General features: G+C 41.0%; 2 protein-coding genes across 3 annotated transcripts in view; one reads left to right on the forward strand and one right to left on the reverse strand.

Annotated features, from left to right (window-relative positions):
• LOC134478811 (disks large homolog 5-like) overlaps nucleotides 1-14,755 on the reverse strand; it is a 67,645-nt gene that overhangs the window by 1,845 nt on the left and 51,045 nt on the right. Inside the window, exons 7-8 of the transcript XR_015644001.1 lie at nucleotides 9,009-9,088; nucleotides 8,265-8,423 (exon numbers count right to left, since the gene is read on the reverse strand). The gene's annotated coding sequence lies outside the window, so the exon portion shown is untranslated. The remainder of the gene's footprint in view (nucleotides 1-8,264; nucleotides 8,424-9,008; nucleotides 9,089-14,755) is intronic.
• Nucleotides 12,296-14,755, forward strand: part of LOC134483321 (disks large homolog 5-like) — a 115,657-nt gene continuing 113,197 nt past the window's right edge. The window contains exons 1-2 of one of the 2 annotated variants that reach the window (XR_015644000.1): nucleotides 12,296-13,443; nucleotides 14,479-14,638. Coding sequence is in view for 1 of the 2 variants with exons in the window: in XM_087596649.1 (XP_087452775.1) it covers nucleotides 13,323-13,443 (121 nt within the window). In the remaining variant the exon portion in view is untranslated. The remainder of the gene's footprint in view (nucleotides 13,444-14,478; nucleotides 14,639-14,755) is intronic. The other variant, XM_087596649.1, reaches the window with a different exon arrangement.

Here is a 14,755-nt window from a genome sequence, read left to right on the forward strand (position 1 = left end):
GAGCTGGGGGATTGGTGACAGAGGGTCTGGTTAGATATTAAAGACCAATGGCTGCTGCTTTCTCTTCTTTTTCTGGTTGTAGGTGAAATTATGTTTGTGTGCTTCTCTTTTTTGAAATATTTCAGAGATGATTAATTTCTTGGTTTTTCTTGGGTACAGTTTAGCTCATTGTCTTGGAGTTTTCCTCCTATTATCCTCTGTTGTGCTCTCTTAAAGAAAAACATTGTTTAAATTTGGTTTTGTCGTGAAATATCTTGGTTTCTGCATTCATGGTGATTGAAAATTATGCTGGGTATAGGAGCCTGGGTCTTCATTACATCTGCCCAAGATTTTCTGGCTTTTGGAGTCTCTGTTCAGAAGTCTGGTGTAATTCAGATAGGTCTGAATTCGTTACTGGATATTTATACCTTACCCCTTTTAATGTTCTTTCTTTGATCTGTCCATTTAGTGTTTTAATTATTTTGTAAATGGAGGAATTTTTTCTGGTATAAATAATTTGGCATTCTGTAGGCTTGTTGTACCTTTATGGCCTTTTCTTTCTTTACCTTATGGAAGTTTTCTGCTATGATTTGTTGAATATGCCTACAGGACTTATGAACTGGAAATCTTAATTCTCTTCTGTATCTATTATCATTTGTTTTGTACTATTAATTGTCTCCTGAAATTCATGGAGTTTTGGATTCAATAAACCATACATGTTTATCTGAGATGGGTATTGTGTGCTTTGTGGTATGACCTCCTTGACCCCAACTTTTCCATTTACTATACCTTTGGATAATGAGACTTGGTCAGGAATGGTGACCTCTTGCCATAAAGTATATGAAAATAGGTAGGTTAATTTATGTGTGTCAAGTATCAGTAGTCTCCTGGGTGGTTTTGGTTCCTGGTTGGCCACATGCAACAGTTTGATGTTCCTTGGGATTCCCATGATGATGCACTCAGTCATGACAGCAATCAATCAGAATCCTTGTCAAAAACTTGATTTATATAATAGAGAGAAAATTACTAAGATATGTTACAAGGTATTTGATCACACTGTGGTCTCAAAGAATGTATTATTTACTGAACATCTATTGTGTGGTTTAGCATCGCCATGGCACAGACATTTAACACAAGAGTAGTTTGTTTACTGTAAACATGGACTTTATTTCGGTAAGGCTAACCTACCACACACCTTTGTTGCAAAGCTAAAAGCTGCACTTACGTTCAGAGATGATCAAGGAAAGACCTGAAAGGAAATGAAGATAACTAAGGCAATGGAAAGACTTTGGGTTGAAGGATTTTTAGAAAGTGTGCAGAGGGAACAAGAATGCTCTTCTTCTGGGAGATCAGTGAATTAGGAAGGACAGTTGGGAATTGACTTTCGAATCTGACTCCTGAGACTTCACTGGTAAAATTAATGTCTGAAATTTTGTGTTTTAAAACAATACATTGGCTCTGCAGCTTTTGGCAAGGCCCATGGACAGAGAGATCACATCAGCTGGGAACAATCTGAAAAGAAGTCAGGTTTCTTTAAGTCACCTGAGAAGTCCTCAAGGAGAGAGGAATGAATGGGCAGCACCATAATAGAAGGCTTCAGGATCTCGTATAGTGCTATTCTAGAAGCCTTGAAAATAGAAGCAGTAAATGTAAAGCTAAATGACTTCACAGGTATTAGCTCAATTCTGGTTGTGATTATTTCATATTGGCATTTTATACTTGATTCTTTTTTTTAAATTTAAAAAAGGAGTTTCATATGCACTCATTGATAAGTGGCTATTAGCCCAAATGCTTGAATTGCCCTAGATGCACAGAACACATGAAACAGATGATCAAAATTCGAATGCTTCACTCCTTCTTTAAAAGGGGAACAAGAATACCCTTGGCAGGGAATAGGGAGGCAAAGTTTAGAACAGAGGCAGAAGGAACACCCATTCAGAGCCTGCCCCATATGTGGCCCATACATATACAGCCACCAAACTAGACAAGATGGATGAAGAAAAGAGGTGCTGGCTGACAGGAACCGGATGTAGATCTCTCCTGTGAGACACAGCCAGAATACAGCAAATACATAGGCGAATGCCAGCAGCAAACCAGTGAACTGAGAACGGGACCCCTGTTGAAGGAATCAGAGAAAGGACTGAAAGAGCTTGAAGGGGCCCAAGACCCCATATGAACAAAAATGCCAACCAACCAGAGCTTCCAGGGACTAAGCCACTACCTAAAGACTATACATGGACTGACCCTGGACTCTGACCTCATAGGTAGCAATGAATAGCCTAGTAAGAGCACCAGTGGAAGGGGAAGCCCTTGGTCGTGCCAAGACTGAACCCCCAGTGAACATGATTGTTGGGGGGAGGGGGGTAATGGTGGGAGGATGGGGAGGGGAACAGCCATATAGAGGGGGTATGGGAGGGGTTAGGGGGATTTTGGCCCGGAAACCGGAAAAGGGAATAACAATCGAAATGTAAATAAAAAATTCTCAAGTTAATAAAGAAAAAAAACAGGAAAAAAAAAAGGAGCCTTCAGTTTTAATTCGAGGCTGTCTTAGAATCACAAAATCCTTACAACCCCTGTATGGCGCCCGGCATCTAATACTATGGGGTTAGAGATTCTACTTTTAACTTCATCACCATCGACAGCTTCCATTTAACCAGCAGGTTCCATGCCAGGCAGACACTGAGCAGGTTGTATGTTCTGTTCATCTCCACAGCAACCCAATTCAGCAGAAACACCTCCATTTTACATGTAAAGAAACCTCAGCTCAAAGCAAATGAGTATCAGGGTCCCCTCAGTCTCACGGGCTGTCACTCAGACCCACATCCTTCTCTGTAAAGGGAAGCCATGGGCCTGATGTGGGCTGTGCAAGCTGACTCTGCTGAGAAGATCAATGCTATTCTTGAACCTGGAAGAATTTAAGACAAGGTGACCCACAGACTCCTGGGAAAGATTCTGCCTCTGGGTTCTAGGGTGGGACACGGTATCCCTTGCTGTGTGTCTCTACTCATCTGAGGAGTCTGCTCCCATGTGTCAGGTTATATGGCAGTGGTTCCCAACACTCCTAGTGCTAGAACCCTTTAATACAGCTCTTCATGCTGTGGTCACCCCCACCATAAAATTATTTCATTGCTACTTTATAACTGATATTGCTAGTCTTATAAATCATAATAAGCAAGGCATCTGATATCAAAGTATCTGCTATGTAATGTCTGTGAAGTGGTCGCGTCCCACAGGTTGAGAAACATTGCCCTGTAAACATTTTTTGTTTAGGAAAGGCCTTCATCTCAGAATGACCTGGAGTAGTTGTAACAGCAGAGAAACCCTGAAGTAGCGACAAGTTTTAGCAGACCTGAAGGCTGCTTGCCTTAATGACAAAAGAAATTGCTGGCTAAAGGCACAATCTCAAATCACTGTCCTCAGGACATTTCTTGCCTCAGTTTTCCCCCATTACAATTCTGTCTACTTGTTCTTATCTGTCCAGGAAGTCAGTCCCTGTAGTCTCTAATACAGACAGAATGCTAAAGGCAAGAATGTTTTCCCTCTGTCAGCCAACAGTCACTTCTACAGAAGTAAGTTCAAATCCCCCGAGGGTAAATGTGTGTCTCTCACATAGTGTGTGAGACTTTAAATGTCATCCCTTTGAGTTGAAAAACCTACTCTCACTTCAGATTTACAGCTGACCAACAATTATTTTCAGGAGAAAACAGAGGCTGGCCAGGCCTGCACAGTAAGATCCCCTCCCTGCCTGGGATGATCCCACCCACAGTAGACTTCAGCTTCACCTAGCACCTGTTATCAGAAAAATCTGACCTTAAGGTTCTGAAGTCCATTCGCCTATGTATTTGCTGTATTCTGGGTGTGTCACTCAGGAGAGATCTACATCCGGTTCCTGTCAGCCTGCATTTATTTGCTTCATTCATCTTATCTATTTGGGTGGCTGTATATGTATGGGCCACATGTGGGGCAGGCCTTGAATGGGTGTTCCTTCTGCCTCTGTTCTAAACTTTACCTACCTATTCCCTGCCAAGGGATTCTTGTTCCCCTTTTAAAGAAGGAGTGAAGCATTCACATTTTGGTCATCCTTCTTGAGTTTCGTGTCTTCTGTGTATCTAGGGTAGTTCAAGCATTTGGGCTAATAGCCACTTAACAATGAGTGCATACCATGTGTGTTCTTCTGTGATTGGGTTACCTCACTCAGGATGATATTTTCCAGTTCCATCCATTTGCCTATGAATTTCATAAAGTCATTGTTTTTGATAGCTGAGTAATATTCCATTGTGTAGATGTACCACATTTTCTGTATCCATTCCTCTGTTGAAGGGCATCTGGGTTCTTTTCAGCTTCTGGCTATTATAAATAAGGCTGCTATGAACATAGTGGAGCATGTGTCTTTGTTATATGTTGGGGAATCTTTTGGGTATATGCCCAAGAGAGGTATAGCTGGGTCCTCAGGCAGTTCAACGTCCAATTTTCTGAGAAACCTCCAACTGATTTCCAGAATGGTTGTACCAGTCTGCAATCCCACCAACAATGGAGGAGTGTTCCTCTTTCTCTGCATCCTCACCAGCATTTGCTGTCACCTGAGTTTTTGATCTTAGCCATTCTCACTGGTGTGAGGTGAAATCTCAGGGTTGTTTTGATTTGCATTTCCCTCATGACTAAAGACGTTGAACAATTCTTTAGGTGTTTCTCAGCCGTTCGGCATTCCTCAGCTCTGAATTCCTTGTTTAGCTCTGAACCCCATTTTTTAATAGGGTTATTTGTCTCCAGGCAGTCTAACTTCTGGAGAACTTTGTATATTTTGGATATAAGGCCTCTATCTGTTGTAGGATTGGTAAAGATCTTTTCCCAATCTGTTGCTTGCCATTTTGTCCTAACCACAGTGTCCTTTGCCTTACAGAGAAGCTTTGCAGTTTTATGTCGATTCTTGATCTTAGAGCATAAGCCATTGGTGTTTTGTTCAGGAAATTGTCTCTACTGCCTGTGTGTTTGAGATTCTTCCCCACTTCTTCTTCTATTAGTCTGAGTGTATCTGGTTTGAAGTAGAGGTCCTTGATCCACTTGGACTTAAGCTTTGTTCAGGGTTATAAGCATGGATCGATCTGCATTCTTCTACATGCTGACCTCCAGTTGAACCGGCACCGTTTGCTGAAAATGCTATCTTTTTCCTTTGGATGGTTTTGGCTCCTTTGACAAAAATCAAGTGCCCATAGGTATGTGGGTTCATTTCTGGGTCTTCAATTCTATTCCACTGGTCTATCTGTCTGTCCCTGTAATTCTACCATGCAGTTTTTATCACTATTGCTCTGTAATACTGCTTGAGTTCAGGGATAGTGATTCCTCCAGAAATCCTTTTATTGTTGAGGATAGTTTTAGCTATCCTGGTTTTTTTTTTTGTTATTCCAGAAGAATTTGCAAATTGTTCTGTCTAACTCTCTGAAGAATTGGATTGGTATTTTGATGGTGTTTGCATTGAATCTGTAATTCGCTTTTGGTAAAATGGCCAGTTTTACTATGTTAATCCTGCCAATCCATGAGCATGGAAGATCTTTCCATTTTCTGAGGTCTTCTTCAATTTCTTTCTCCAGAGGCTTGAAGTTCTTATCATACAGATCTGTTACTTGCTTCGTTAAAGTCACACCGAGGTATTTTATATTATTTGGGACTATTATGAAGGGTGTTGTTACCCTAATTTCTTTCTCGGCTTGTTTCTCTTTTATGTAGAGAAAAGGTACTGATTTATTTGAGTTAATTATATACTCAGCCACTTTGCTGAAACTGTTTTTCATGTTTAGTAGTTCTCTGGTGGATATGAAAATAACAGGAAGCAAAAATCACTATTCCTTAATATCTGTCAACATCAGTGGTCTCAACGCTCCACTATAAAGACATAGATTAACAACCTGGATATCCATGAAGGACTCTGCATTCTGCTGCCTACAGGAAACATACTTCAGAGACAAAGACAGACACTACCTCAGTGTGAAAGACTGGAAAACAATTTTCCAAGCAAATGGTCTGAAGAAGCAAGCTGGAGTAGCCATTCTAATATTGAATAAAATCAATTTTCAACTAAAAGTCATCAAAAAAGATAAGGAAGGACACTTCATATTCATCAAAGGAAAAATCCACCAAGATGAACTCTCAATCCTAAATATCTATGCTCCAAATACAAGGGCACCTACATCCATAAAAGAACCTTACTAAAGTTCAAGGCACACATTGCACCTCACACAATAATAGTAGGAGACGTCAATACCCCACTCTCATCAACGGACAGATCATGGAAACAGAAATTAAACAGAGACATAGACAAAGAGAAATCATGAACCAAGTGGTCTTAACAGATATTTATAGAACATTCTGTCCTAAAACAAAAGGACATACCTTCTTCTCACCACCTCATGGTACTTTCTTCAAAATTGACCATATAATTGGTCATAAAACAAGCCTCAACTGATACAGAAAGATAGAAATAATCCCATGTGTCCTATCAGACCACCACGGGCTAAAGCTGGTCTTCAATAACAATAAGGGAACAACGACCACATATACATGGAAGTTGAACAATGCTCTACTCAATGATAACCTCATCAAGGAACAAATAAGGAAAGAAATTAAAGACTTATTAGAATGTAATGAAAATGAAGGTACAACATATCCAAACTTATGCGACACAATGAAAGCTGTGCTAAGAGGAAAACTCATAGCTCTGAGTGACTGCAGAAAGAAACAGGAGAGAGCAACATCAGCAGCTTGGCAGCACACCTAAAAGCTCTAGAACAAAAAGAAGCAAATACACGCAGGAGGAGTATAAGGCAGGACATAATCAAACTCAGAGCTGAAATCAACCAAGTAGAAACAAAAAGGACCATAGAAAGAATCAACAGAACCAAAAGTTGGTTCTTTCAGAAAGTCAACAAGATAGATAAACCCTTAGCCAGACTAACGAGAGGACCCAGAGAGTGTGTCCAAATTAACAAAATCAGAAATGAAAAGGGAGACATAACTACAGAATCAGAGGAAATTCAAAAAATCATCAGATCCTACTACAAAAGCCTATATTCAAGAAAACTTGAAAATCTGCAGGAAATGAAGAATTTCCTAGACAAATACCAGGTACTGAAGTTAAATCAGGAACAGATAAACCATTTAAACAACCCCATAACTCCTAACGAAATAGAAGCAGTCATTAAATGTCTCCCAACCAAAAAGAGCCCAGGTCCAGATGGGTTAAGTGCAAGATTATATCAGACCTAGAAGACCTCATACCAATATTATCCAAACTATAACACAAAATTGTAACAGATGGAGCGCTAATGAATTCCTTCTATGAAGCCACAATTACTCTTATACCTAAACCACACAAAGACCCAACAAAGAAAGAGAAATTCAGACCAATTTCCCTTATGAATATCAATGCAACAATACGCAATAAAATTCTGGCAAACTGAATCCAAGAGCACATCAAAACAATCATCCACCATGATCAAGTAGGCTTCATCCCAGGCATGCAGAGATGGTTTAATATAAAGAAAACCATCAAAGTAATCCATTATATAAACAAACTAAAAGAACAAAACCACATGATCTAAAGACTATACATGGACTGACCCTGGACTCGGACCACATAGGTAGCAATGAATATACTAGTAAGAGCATCAGTGGAAGGGGAAGCCCTGGGTGCTGCTAAGACTGAACCCCCAGTGAACTAGATTGTTGGGGGAAGGGCGGCAATGGGGGGAGGGTGGGGAGGGGAACACCGACAGGAAAGGGAGGGGGGAGGGGGATGTTTGCCCGAAAACTGGGAAAGGGAATAACACTCGAAATGTATATAAGAAATACTCAAGTTAATAAAAAAAAAACAAAAAAATTAAAAATAAAAAAATTAAAATAAAAGAAAGCACATGATCATTTCATTAGATGCTGAGAAAGCATTTGACAAAATTCAACACCCCTTCATGATAAAAGTCCTGGAAAGAATAGGAACCAAGGCCCATACCTAAACATAGGAAAAGCCATATCCAGCAAACCAGTAGCTAACATTAAACTAAATGGAGAGAAATTTGAAGCAATCCCACTGAATTCAGGGACTAGACAAGTCTTCCCACGCTCTACCTACTTATTCAATATAGTTGTCGAAGTTCTACCCAGAGCAATCAGACAACAAAAGGAGATCAAGTGTATACACATTGGAAAAGAAGAAGTCAAAATATCACTATTTGCAGAGGATATTTTTACTGACATGTGTGACATGAGACAAAACAGTCCCTGTCATCCCTCACCTGAATAAACTTCCTTAGAGGACAGTGTAGTTGGAGGGTCCTTCTCTCCTCTCCAAGATAAAGACACATTTCCAGTCTTCAGACAAGTGTGTCAGCCATTGTCCAGTGACTGTCTTGAGATGTCCACATTGTCAACTGAATGTCATCATCCAGCCTGCCCTGTAATTGTTGTAGATGATTAATAGGGTTCCAGCCATAGGATTTAATTCAGTGCTACAGTACTTGCCAAACACACTCAAAGCCCTAGCTGCCACCCTAGTCCTGTGTGCTCTAGGGAAAGAAAATAAAGAACCACATTGTCTATCAAGTTTCTCCTCCAATAAAAGGAGAATCTGCATCCGGTATTTAAATTAACTCTAAGCCCCAGCTTCTCCACAGCTCCCTCCTTTGATTCCATTACTGGTGTATTTTCAGCAATGCTCACTTTATTCTTGGTGTGCAAAGAATGTGCACCATGTCAGTAAAGTGTGTGTGTGTGTGTGTGTGTGTGTGTGTGTGTGTGTGTTCATCCATGAACTCACTATAAACTTTTATCAAATGACCCAGAAGACCGTGGAGAAACCTGTCAATGTGCATACAGAATTATGTTACTACTGTTCCATGGCACCTTGCAGGGAACACTGAAATAGTGGGCTGCTTTAATAGAGCGTAAACCCAGGCTATGCATGGTTTTCGGTGAGATTGTGATGTGCAACACCACACCAGAGATCAGCAGAAGCTTCATTTATTCCATGCTGCCCTTACCAAAGTGAGGCAAAGCCTCATCCCATAGAGAGTCTGGTAGGATCTGATGAAAGGAAATGAACTCAGGGTTGAAATCAAGCCTTCAGAAACAAAGAGAAAAATACAAAGTCAAGGAAAGCAAGAGCTGTCTTTTCTACTTCTTCTTCTTCTTCTTCTTCTTCTTCTTCTTCTTCTTCTTCTTCTTCTTCTTCTTCTTCTTCTGGAGAAGATCCACAAGAGAGACAACCCCTTCCTCAAACTAACAATGCACAAGAGACACAATACATGAATTAAAAATCAGAAATGAAATGAGGGACATAACAATAGACACAAAGCAAATTCCAAAATCATTAGTTCTTACTCACGAGGACTTTATGCCAGAACACTGAAATATTTATTTGATATTGTTGATTTTCTATATAGATAACAATTACCAAAGTTAAATCCAGATCTGGGAAGGTATCTGAATAATACCCCTAAGAAAATAGATACTGTCATTAAAGGTTGCGTACATTATATATTATATTGCTTACTTTTTGCACGATTAAACCCCTTCAAGGACATTTAGCTATTTTATAGAAAGTGTTACTTTTAAAACAAAAGGACAAAGAGAGAAATTGTGGAGTCACTGAGATACACTTCCCAGACAGGATCAAGGAAAGATGGCTGAGAGATGCAAGCAGGTGCTGGAATGCTGCCCTTGAGAAGGAAATGTTTTTCTCACTTTACCTTACACTATGTTGTACTGTGTCCTATTTTTGTGGAAGCGGCTCTCTGGGTTATGACAAGCATATTGTGATACTAGGAAGAGGGGTGATTTGCTATACAGATATTTTAAGAAGAAGCCTTTGCTTAGTCTCACTTCTTTGCCTAGTCTTGCCTCGGTTGTTCCTGGTATCATGGGAATAACGATCTTATTATATCTTGCCAAAAGGGAAAGTGAGGTAATCCATATTCATGCCTATATAAGGGTTAATAAACTTGCAGCTGCATGCAGTTGCATCTGCCTTTGCTCTGCATCCCCTGTGTCTTTGTGACCGTACCTGGGCCCCCAACGCACTAGATGTTGACAAGCATCACCCTTCTCAGTGTTAGGTATATATATTTTTTTGAAATCTATGATGTGGAGGCGTATTACAGCAACAATATGAAATAGCAGGCTGGCATGTATGAAAATTGCTGTGTTTAAGCTAGGTATGGGGACAAGACCTCAAAACAAGCTGTTAAGATGGGAAACAAATAATGCATTTGTTGCTGGAATTGAGTTGCCTCAGCTGTGTTGCTCTGCCTGCTCAGTGTCCATTCAACCTCACTCTGTATCTACACAGGAACTCAAGGTTTGCCCCAGTCGCCTGTGAGCTGTGATATGGGCAGAGAAAGGCCAGGACACAATGCTGGTTTCCCACTCCTCAGTTATGCTGAATTTTCCACTAGTGTACTTGTACAGTGTGGTCAGTTATTATAGATATTTGTCTATATCTATCATAGAGGGCAACAATGATTGATTACACCCAATTCTATAAAAAACAAAACTCAGGAAACCTGGCCCTTGGCAGCAGTGAATCAAGAAACATCTAGGATGGTGGGGCATGAATTCTGCCAAGCAATGAACTCAGATAGTTGGGGTTGGGGGAAAGATGTCTGGTCAAATAGCCCAATAGATTCACGTTGTATCAGCTTGATTTAATCTAAGGACAAAGAAGTGCAGTATCTCTGATGGCTTTCTTCTAACCCCTTGAAAGGTTCACTGGGGTTTGACCTTAGTACTTCATTCTTCTTGCTGGGGCAGCAACACTCAGGGAAGCTTGAGATTGCCATAGGCACAGTATTAGGCTAGATATACTGAGTAGATGATACTAAGTTGTTCAGATGGTGATAACCATTTCATTTGTTCTTAACATGGACCTAAGGAAAGACAGATCGAGGTCCTTAGAATACAAAGATCATTTCCAGTTCTTTTCTACCATTCCTGAATGAAAGACTGGTCGGCAGAGAATGGTAAAAATTCAAGAATTGGTAGATGATGCTTTGAATGAAGGGTGGGTTTCTTTGCTGGTTTTAGACAGGGCCTCAATTACCCCATGTTGGTCTCTACGTTGCTTGTCAGGTTCACTTTGAGCTCAAATAAAGCTGCTTCCACTTTCCAACATGTACTCTTACAAAGGGGCATCCAAGGACTGTGAGGACAGCATTAGCCAATGAGAATTGAGGTGTGTAACCCACAAATACAGCTTTATCTGAAAGACCCTCAGACAGAGGAGACTCTCGTTCCAGTCCTGAGGACACTCATCACCCCACGAACACACGGGACTCAGTTTTGATGTAAAAACAAGAGGTTTACTTTGGGTTACCAATGCACTGGGGCTCGACAGGGTCCTCACACAGGAGGGATGTGAAGAGCCTCGAACAACAGAAATGTACAGCTTAAATAGTCATTTAAGATTACACAGTTTCATTAGCTCAGCTATTTCGGTGTCAAGGATAACTAGGCAGATGTTAATCGTCCTGGAATTCCTGGGATAAGGCCGTAACCACATCAATGCAGCTATTTCAGTACCAAGGACGTCTGACTTGATATATGTTTTCTTATCCTGGGGTTCCCAGGACAAGGACCAAGGATATCTGTCTTGGCAGGTGTTTCTCTTCTGGAGTTCCTAGGACAAGGCTATACCTATGTAAGCACAGCTGCATTCAGTACCAAGGACATCTCACTTCTATAGTAATCAGTCAGCTTCCCAGAGATGTTTCCTGTCTTGTAATTGCCCTGCAGTAAATATGTTCTATACCCTCTGTTCTTATGGTCGGGCAGCTTCGTAGAGAGTGGGTACGAATGTGCTTTCTGTACTTTCTGGTCTATTGTCTAACATCTAGGGGCTAAGCAACGGCCAGCTTAAAAGTTCTCATTCTTAAGAAATGGCTGTACTAATATCAAATGGGGATCTTTCATATCCACTTTCTTCCAAGCCTACCAGCCATTTCAGATCATTGCTGTAATATGCCTGACAATGAAGGACACAGAAAAATAACTTGATACACAGCAAGGACATGGTGATCATATCCTGTGTCGTTATGTATGTACTGGATGAGGTTTGTTAAAATGACAATATGGCACAAAACTTTATATAGGACCCATCAAATTAGGGGTCACTATGCACTGTCATATCTAACATGTCCTAATGAGAACTGACCACTGGACCACTCCTCCTACACCTTCACATGAGAAGCTTGTGCTTTTTGTGTTTTTTCTTTTTCTTTTTTTCTTTCTTATATATTTATTTATTTATTTATTTATTTATTTATTTACTGCTTTATATGTTGTCAGGAACATAGTTCAAGTCATGGATCTGCCCCCAAAATCTGAGCTTTGCTACTAATATTGTAATCAGTATTATTGTGTGCATTCAATAAAATAACTTGGTTTTTTTTTACTACGATAATAGATGCTTTTGTGTTTTGTGGGCTGACCCATGAATCAGAAGAGAAGATGCTCGTTTCTTACTCTGTCCACTGAGTTATGTCTCTAGGCTTGTCCTACTCCTTTGGCTGCACCCCCACATCTGCTGACTATTTTGTTTTTCAGATAGAATCGCATGTTAGAGCTTAGAGAGGCCGTAAGCAATCCTGCTTTGGTAACTTAAGTGCAAGGAGGAGAGCCCCACACTCAGCCTGAGGGTGCATTCACTGGTAGATCCAATATTTCAGTTTCCTCTGCCAACAGATCTCCACATTGTTGCCAGGACCATAATGAATGCAATTCTTTCTCCTAAGGAATCTGGTGGCAACTGTCAAATGTTAAGCACAAAGCTTCATGTTGTACCCATAACACACACCCACATTGCAAATTACCCTGCAAGCTATTTCTGGGTGTGATTTCATGCACCTGCACATCATGAGACAGGAGACCTCTTTGGCTATTTATTTGAACTGGTGTGATTTCTCAGTAAACTTTAATGAGTAACATTGCTGAATGAGGATAATTTGAGGTAGGATGAAACATTTCTGTGCAGGGATTGGGGAGGAAGCACTCATTTAGATACATAGCAATGACTTAGGTTTTTCCAATGAAGTCTAGAGCCAAATTTGGCTTTGGAAGCATGTGGTGCTCAGTGGCTATTCCACAGGGAAGTCTCCTGAAAAGGCCACATCAGCTTTTGCTCAGTACAGGGAGAACATTAGCAGGGAGGCAAAGTCTGTTCTCCGTGACATCAGCCGTCCCTTCGTGGACATTCTATTGTCTCCTAGAGAGTCCTTGGGATCCCTGTGATGTCACCAGTGTTGTCATGACAACCAATTCCCTACTTTTTCTCTCAGTGTCCAAAGGATATATCCACAGGCATGTTTGCCCGTCTTCACAGGCGCTTTGGGAGAGTTGATGTTGATGGAGAAGAGTCTAGAGTGAAGCAAACGAAACCTAAAAGTAATGATGGACACAGGACGTGGTCATGTGGAATGTGGAGTAAGTTCTGGGCAGTGTATGTTGAGCTTCCTGTCACGGGTGAGTGTGGGGGCCTTCAGCTGGCCTTTATACCAATGGGCCACAACCACTGGAACATCTGCAATGATACTGAATTCCATGATTATCACAATTACTGAAAGTCAAGGTTTTCACATCATTAGTTTCTCCATACCCAAATAGAGGATATGGCAATGCCTATGCTATTATTCTGTGAAGTTCTAGCCTTTACTTTTACAGTGCATTTGGTATGTTAAATTGATATAATAACACCATCAGAGTCATGGAGGGTATAACTTTTCTGAATTAACCAGGGCATCAATGTACTTCACTTTCGTTGCTTCTTTAAATTCAGTGTCTATCTGACAGTAGGAAAAGGGAGAGAATTGTGCTCCTGGCCATGACCTTATATTCTTAGAACTCCTCTGACTACCTCTGCTGACAGGGCCAACCTTACCTTCATACATTAGAGGTTCTGTGTGGCAGATATTTTTCTACAGTAGCCAAACTATTTGGAGCAGGTAGACCAAGAAGAGCCTGTAACCTATTGGCACTTCTGGGGCATTTGTTATTTCAGTAGGAGGAATTGATAAGTCTGTTGACCTTTTCCTGCCCCTGCATGACTTTTTAATCCAAAGTTATTGGACTATAGTAACAGTGTAGGATATCTGAGTATGCCTGATCTCTCAAGTCTTTGTGGATGCTGAATTGAAGATCTGACTTCTGAAACCAGAGAGGTGAGGGTCCTGAAACCAGGTTGTAGCCTGTGTAGCTGTTAATAATCCTGGAGAAGGCATCTCTCTGGTACTTGTAAGTCTGTGTCCGCGTGCATAGGGAACACCTGGCTGCTTACATCTCTTGGTCTCTATAGAGTAGTGGGGGAACTGTGATCCACTTAGGAGGCCTCTTACACATAGACCAAACTCCTTGCAGCGACACTGGCTTCCAGGCATGTTCTCCTGTTTGGGCCTCACTGTGCTCTGTGTATGCTCTATGCATTCTCCCCATGCAGGTTCACTTGTGTTCTTCTACCTACAGAGGCCTGCAGACAGGCGTCATCCCCTGAAACTGTCCTAAACAAGATGCAGGCCAATGAGGAAGAGGAGAGGCTGGTTAGAGAGCTCGAGCTAACTACCAAGGAGAGAAATGAGCTGACAGATCGCCTCCTTTATGTGACAGGTGGATCCGTGAACAAGAGGTATGCATTGCTCCAAACGCTCTTGTGTCATTCACCACTGTGTAATCTCATTCTCATCTTACCCTATTAAGATGGTGGGGTCTAGAATGCTGTGCCTCCCAAAAGACCTTGTCCTAA

This window comes from Rattus norvegicus, chromosome 19 (assembly GCF_021556685.1).
Source record: "Rattus norvegicus strain SHRSP/BbbUtx chromosome 19, alternate assembly SHRSP_T2T, whole genome shotgun sequence".
NCBI lineage: Eukaryota > Metazoa > Chordata > Mammalia > Rodentia > Muridae > Rattus > Rattus norvegicus.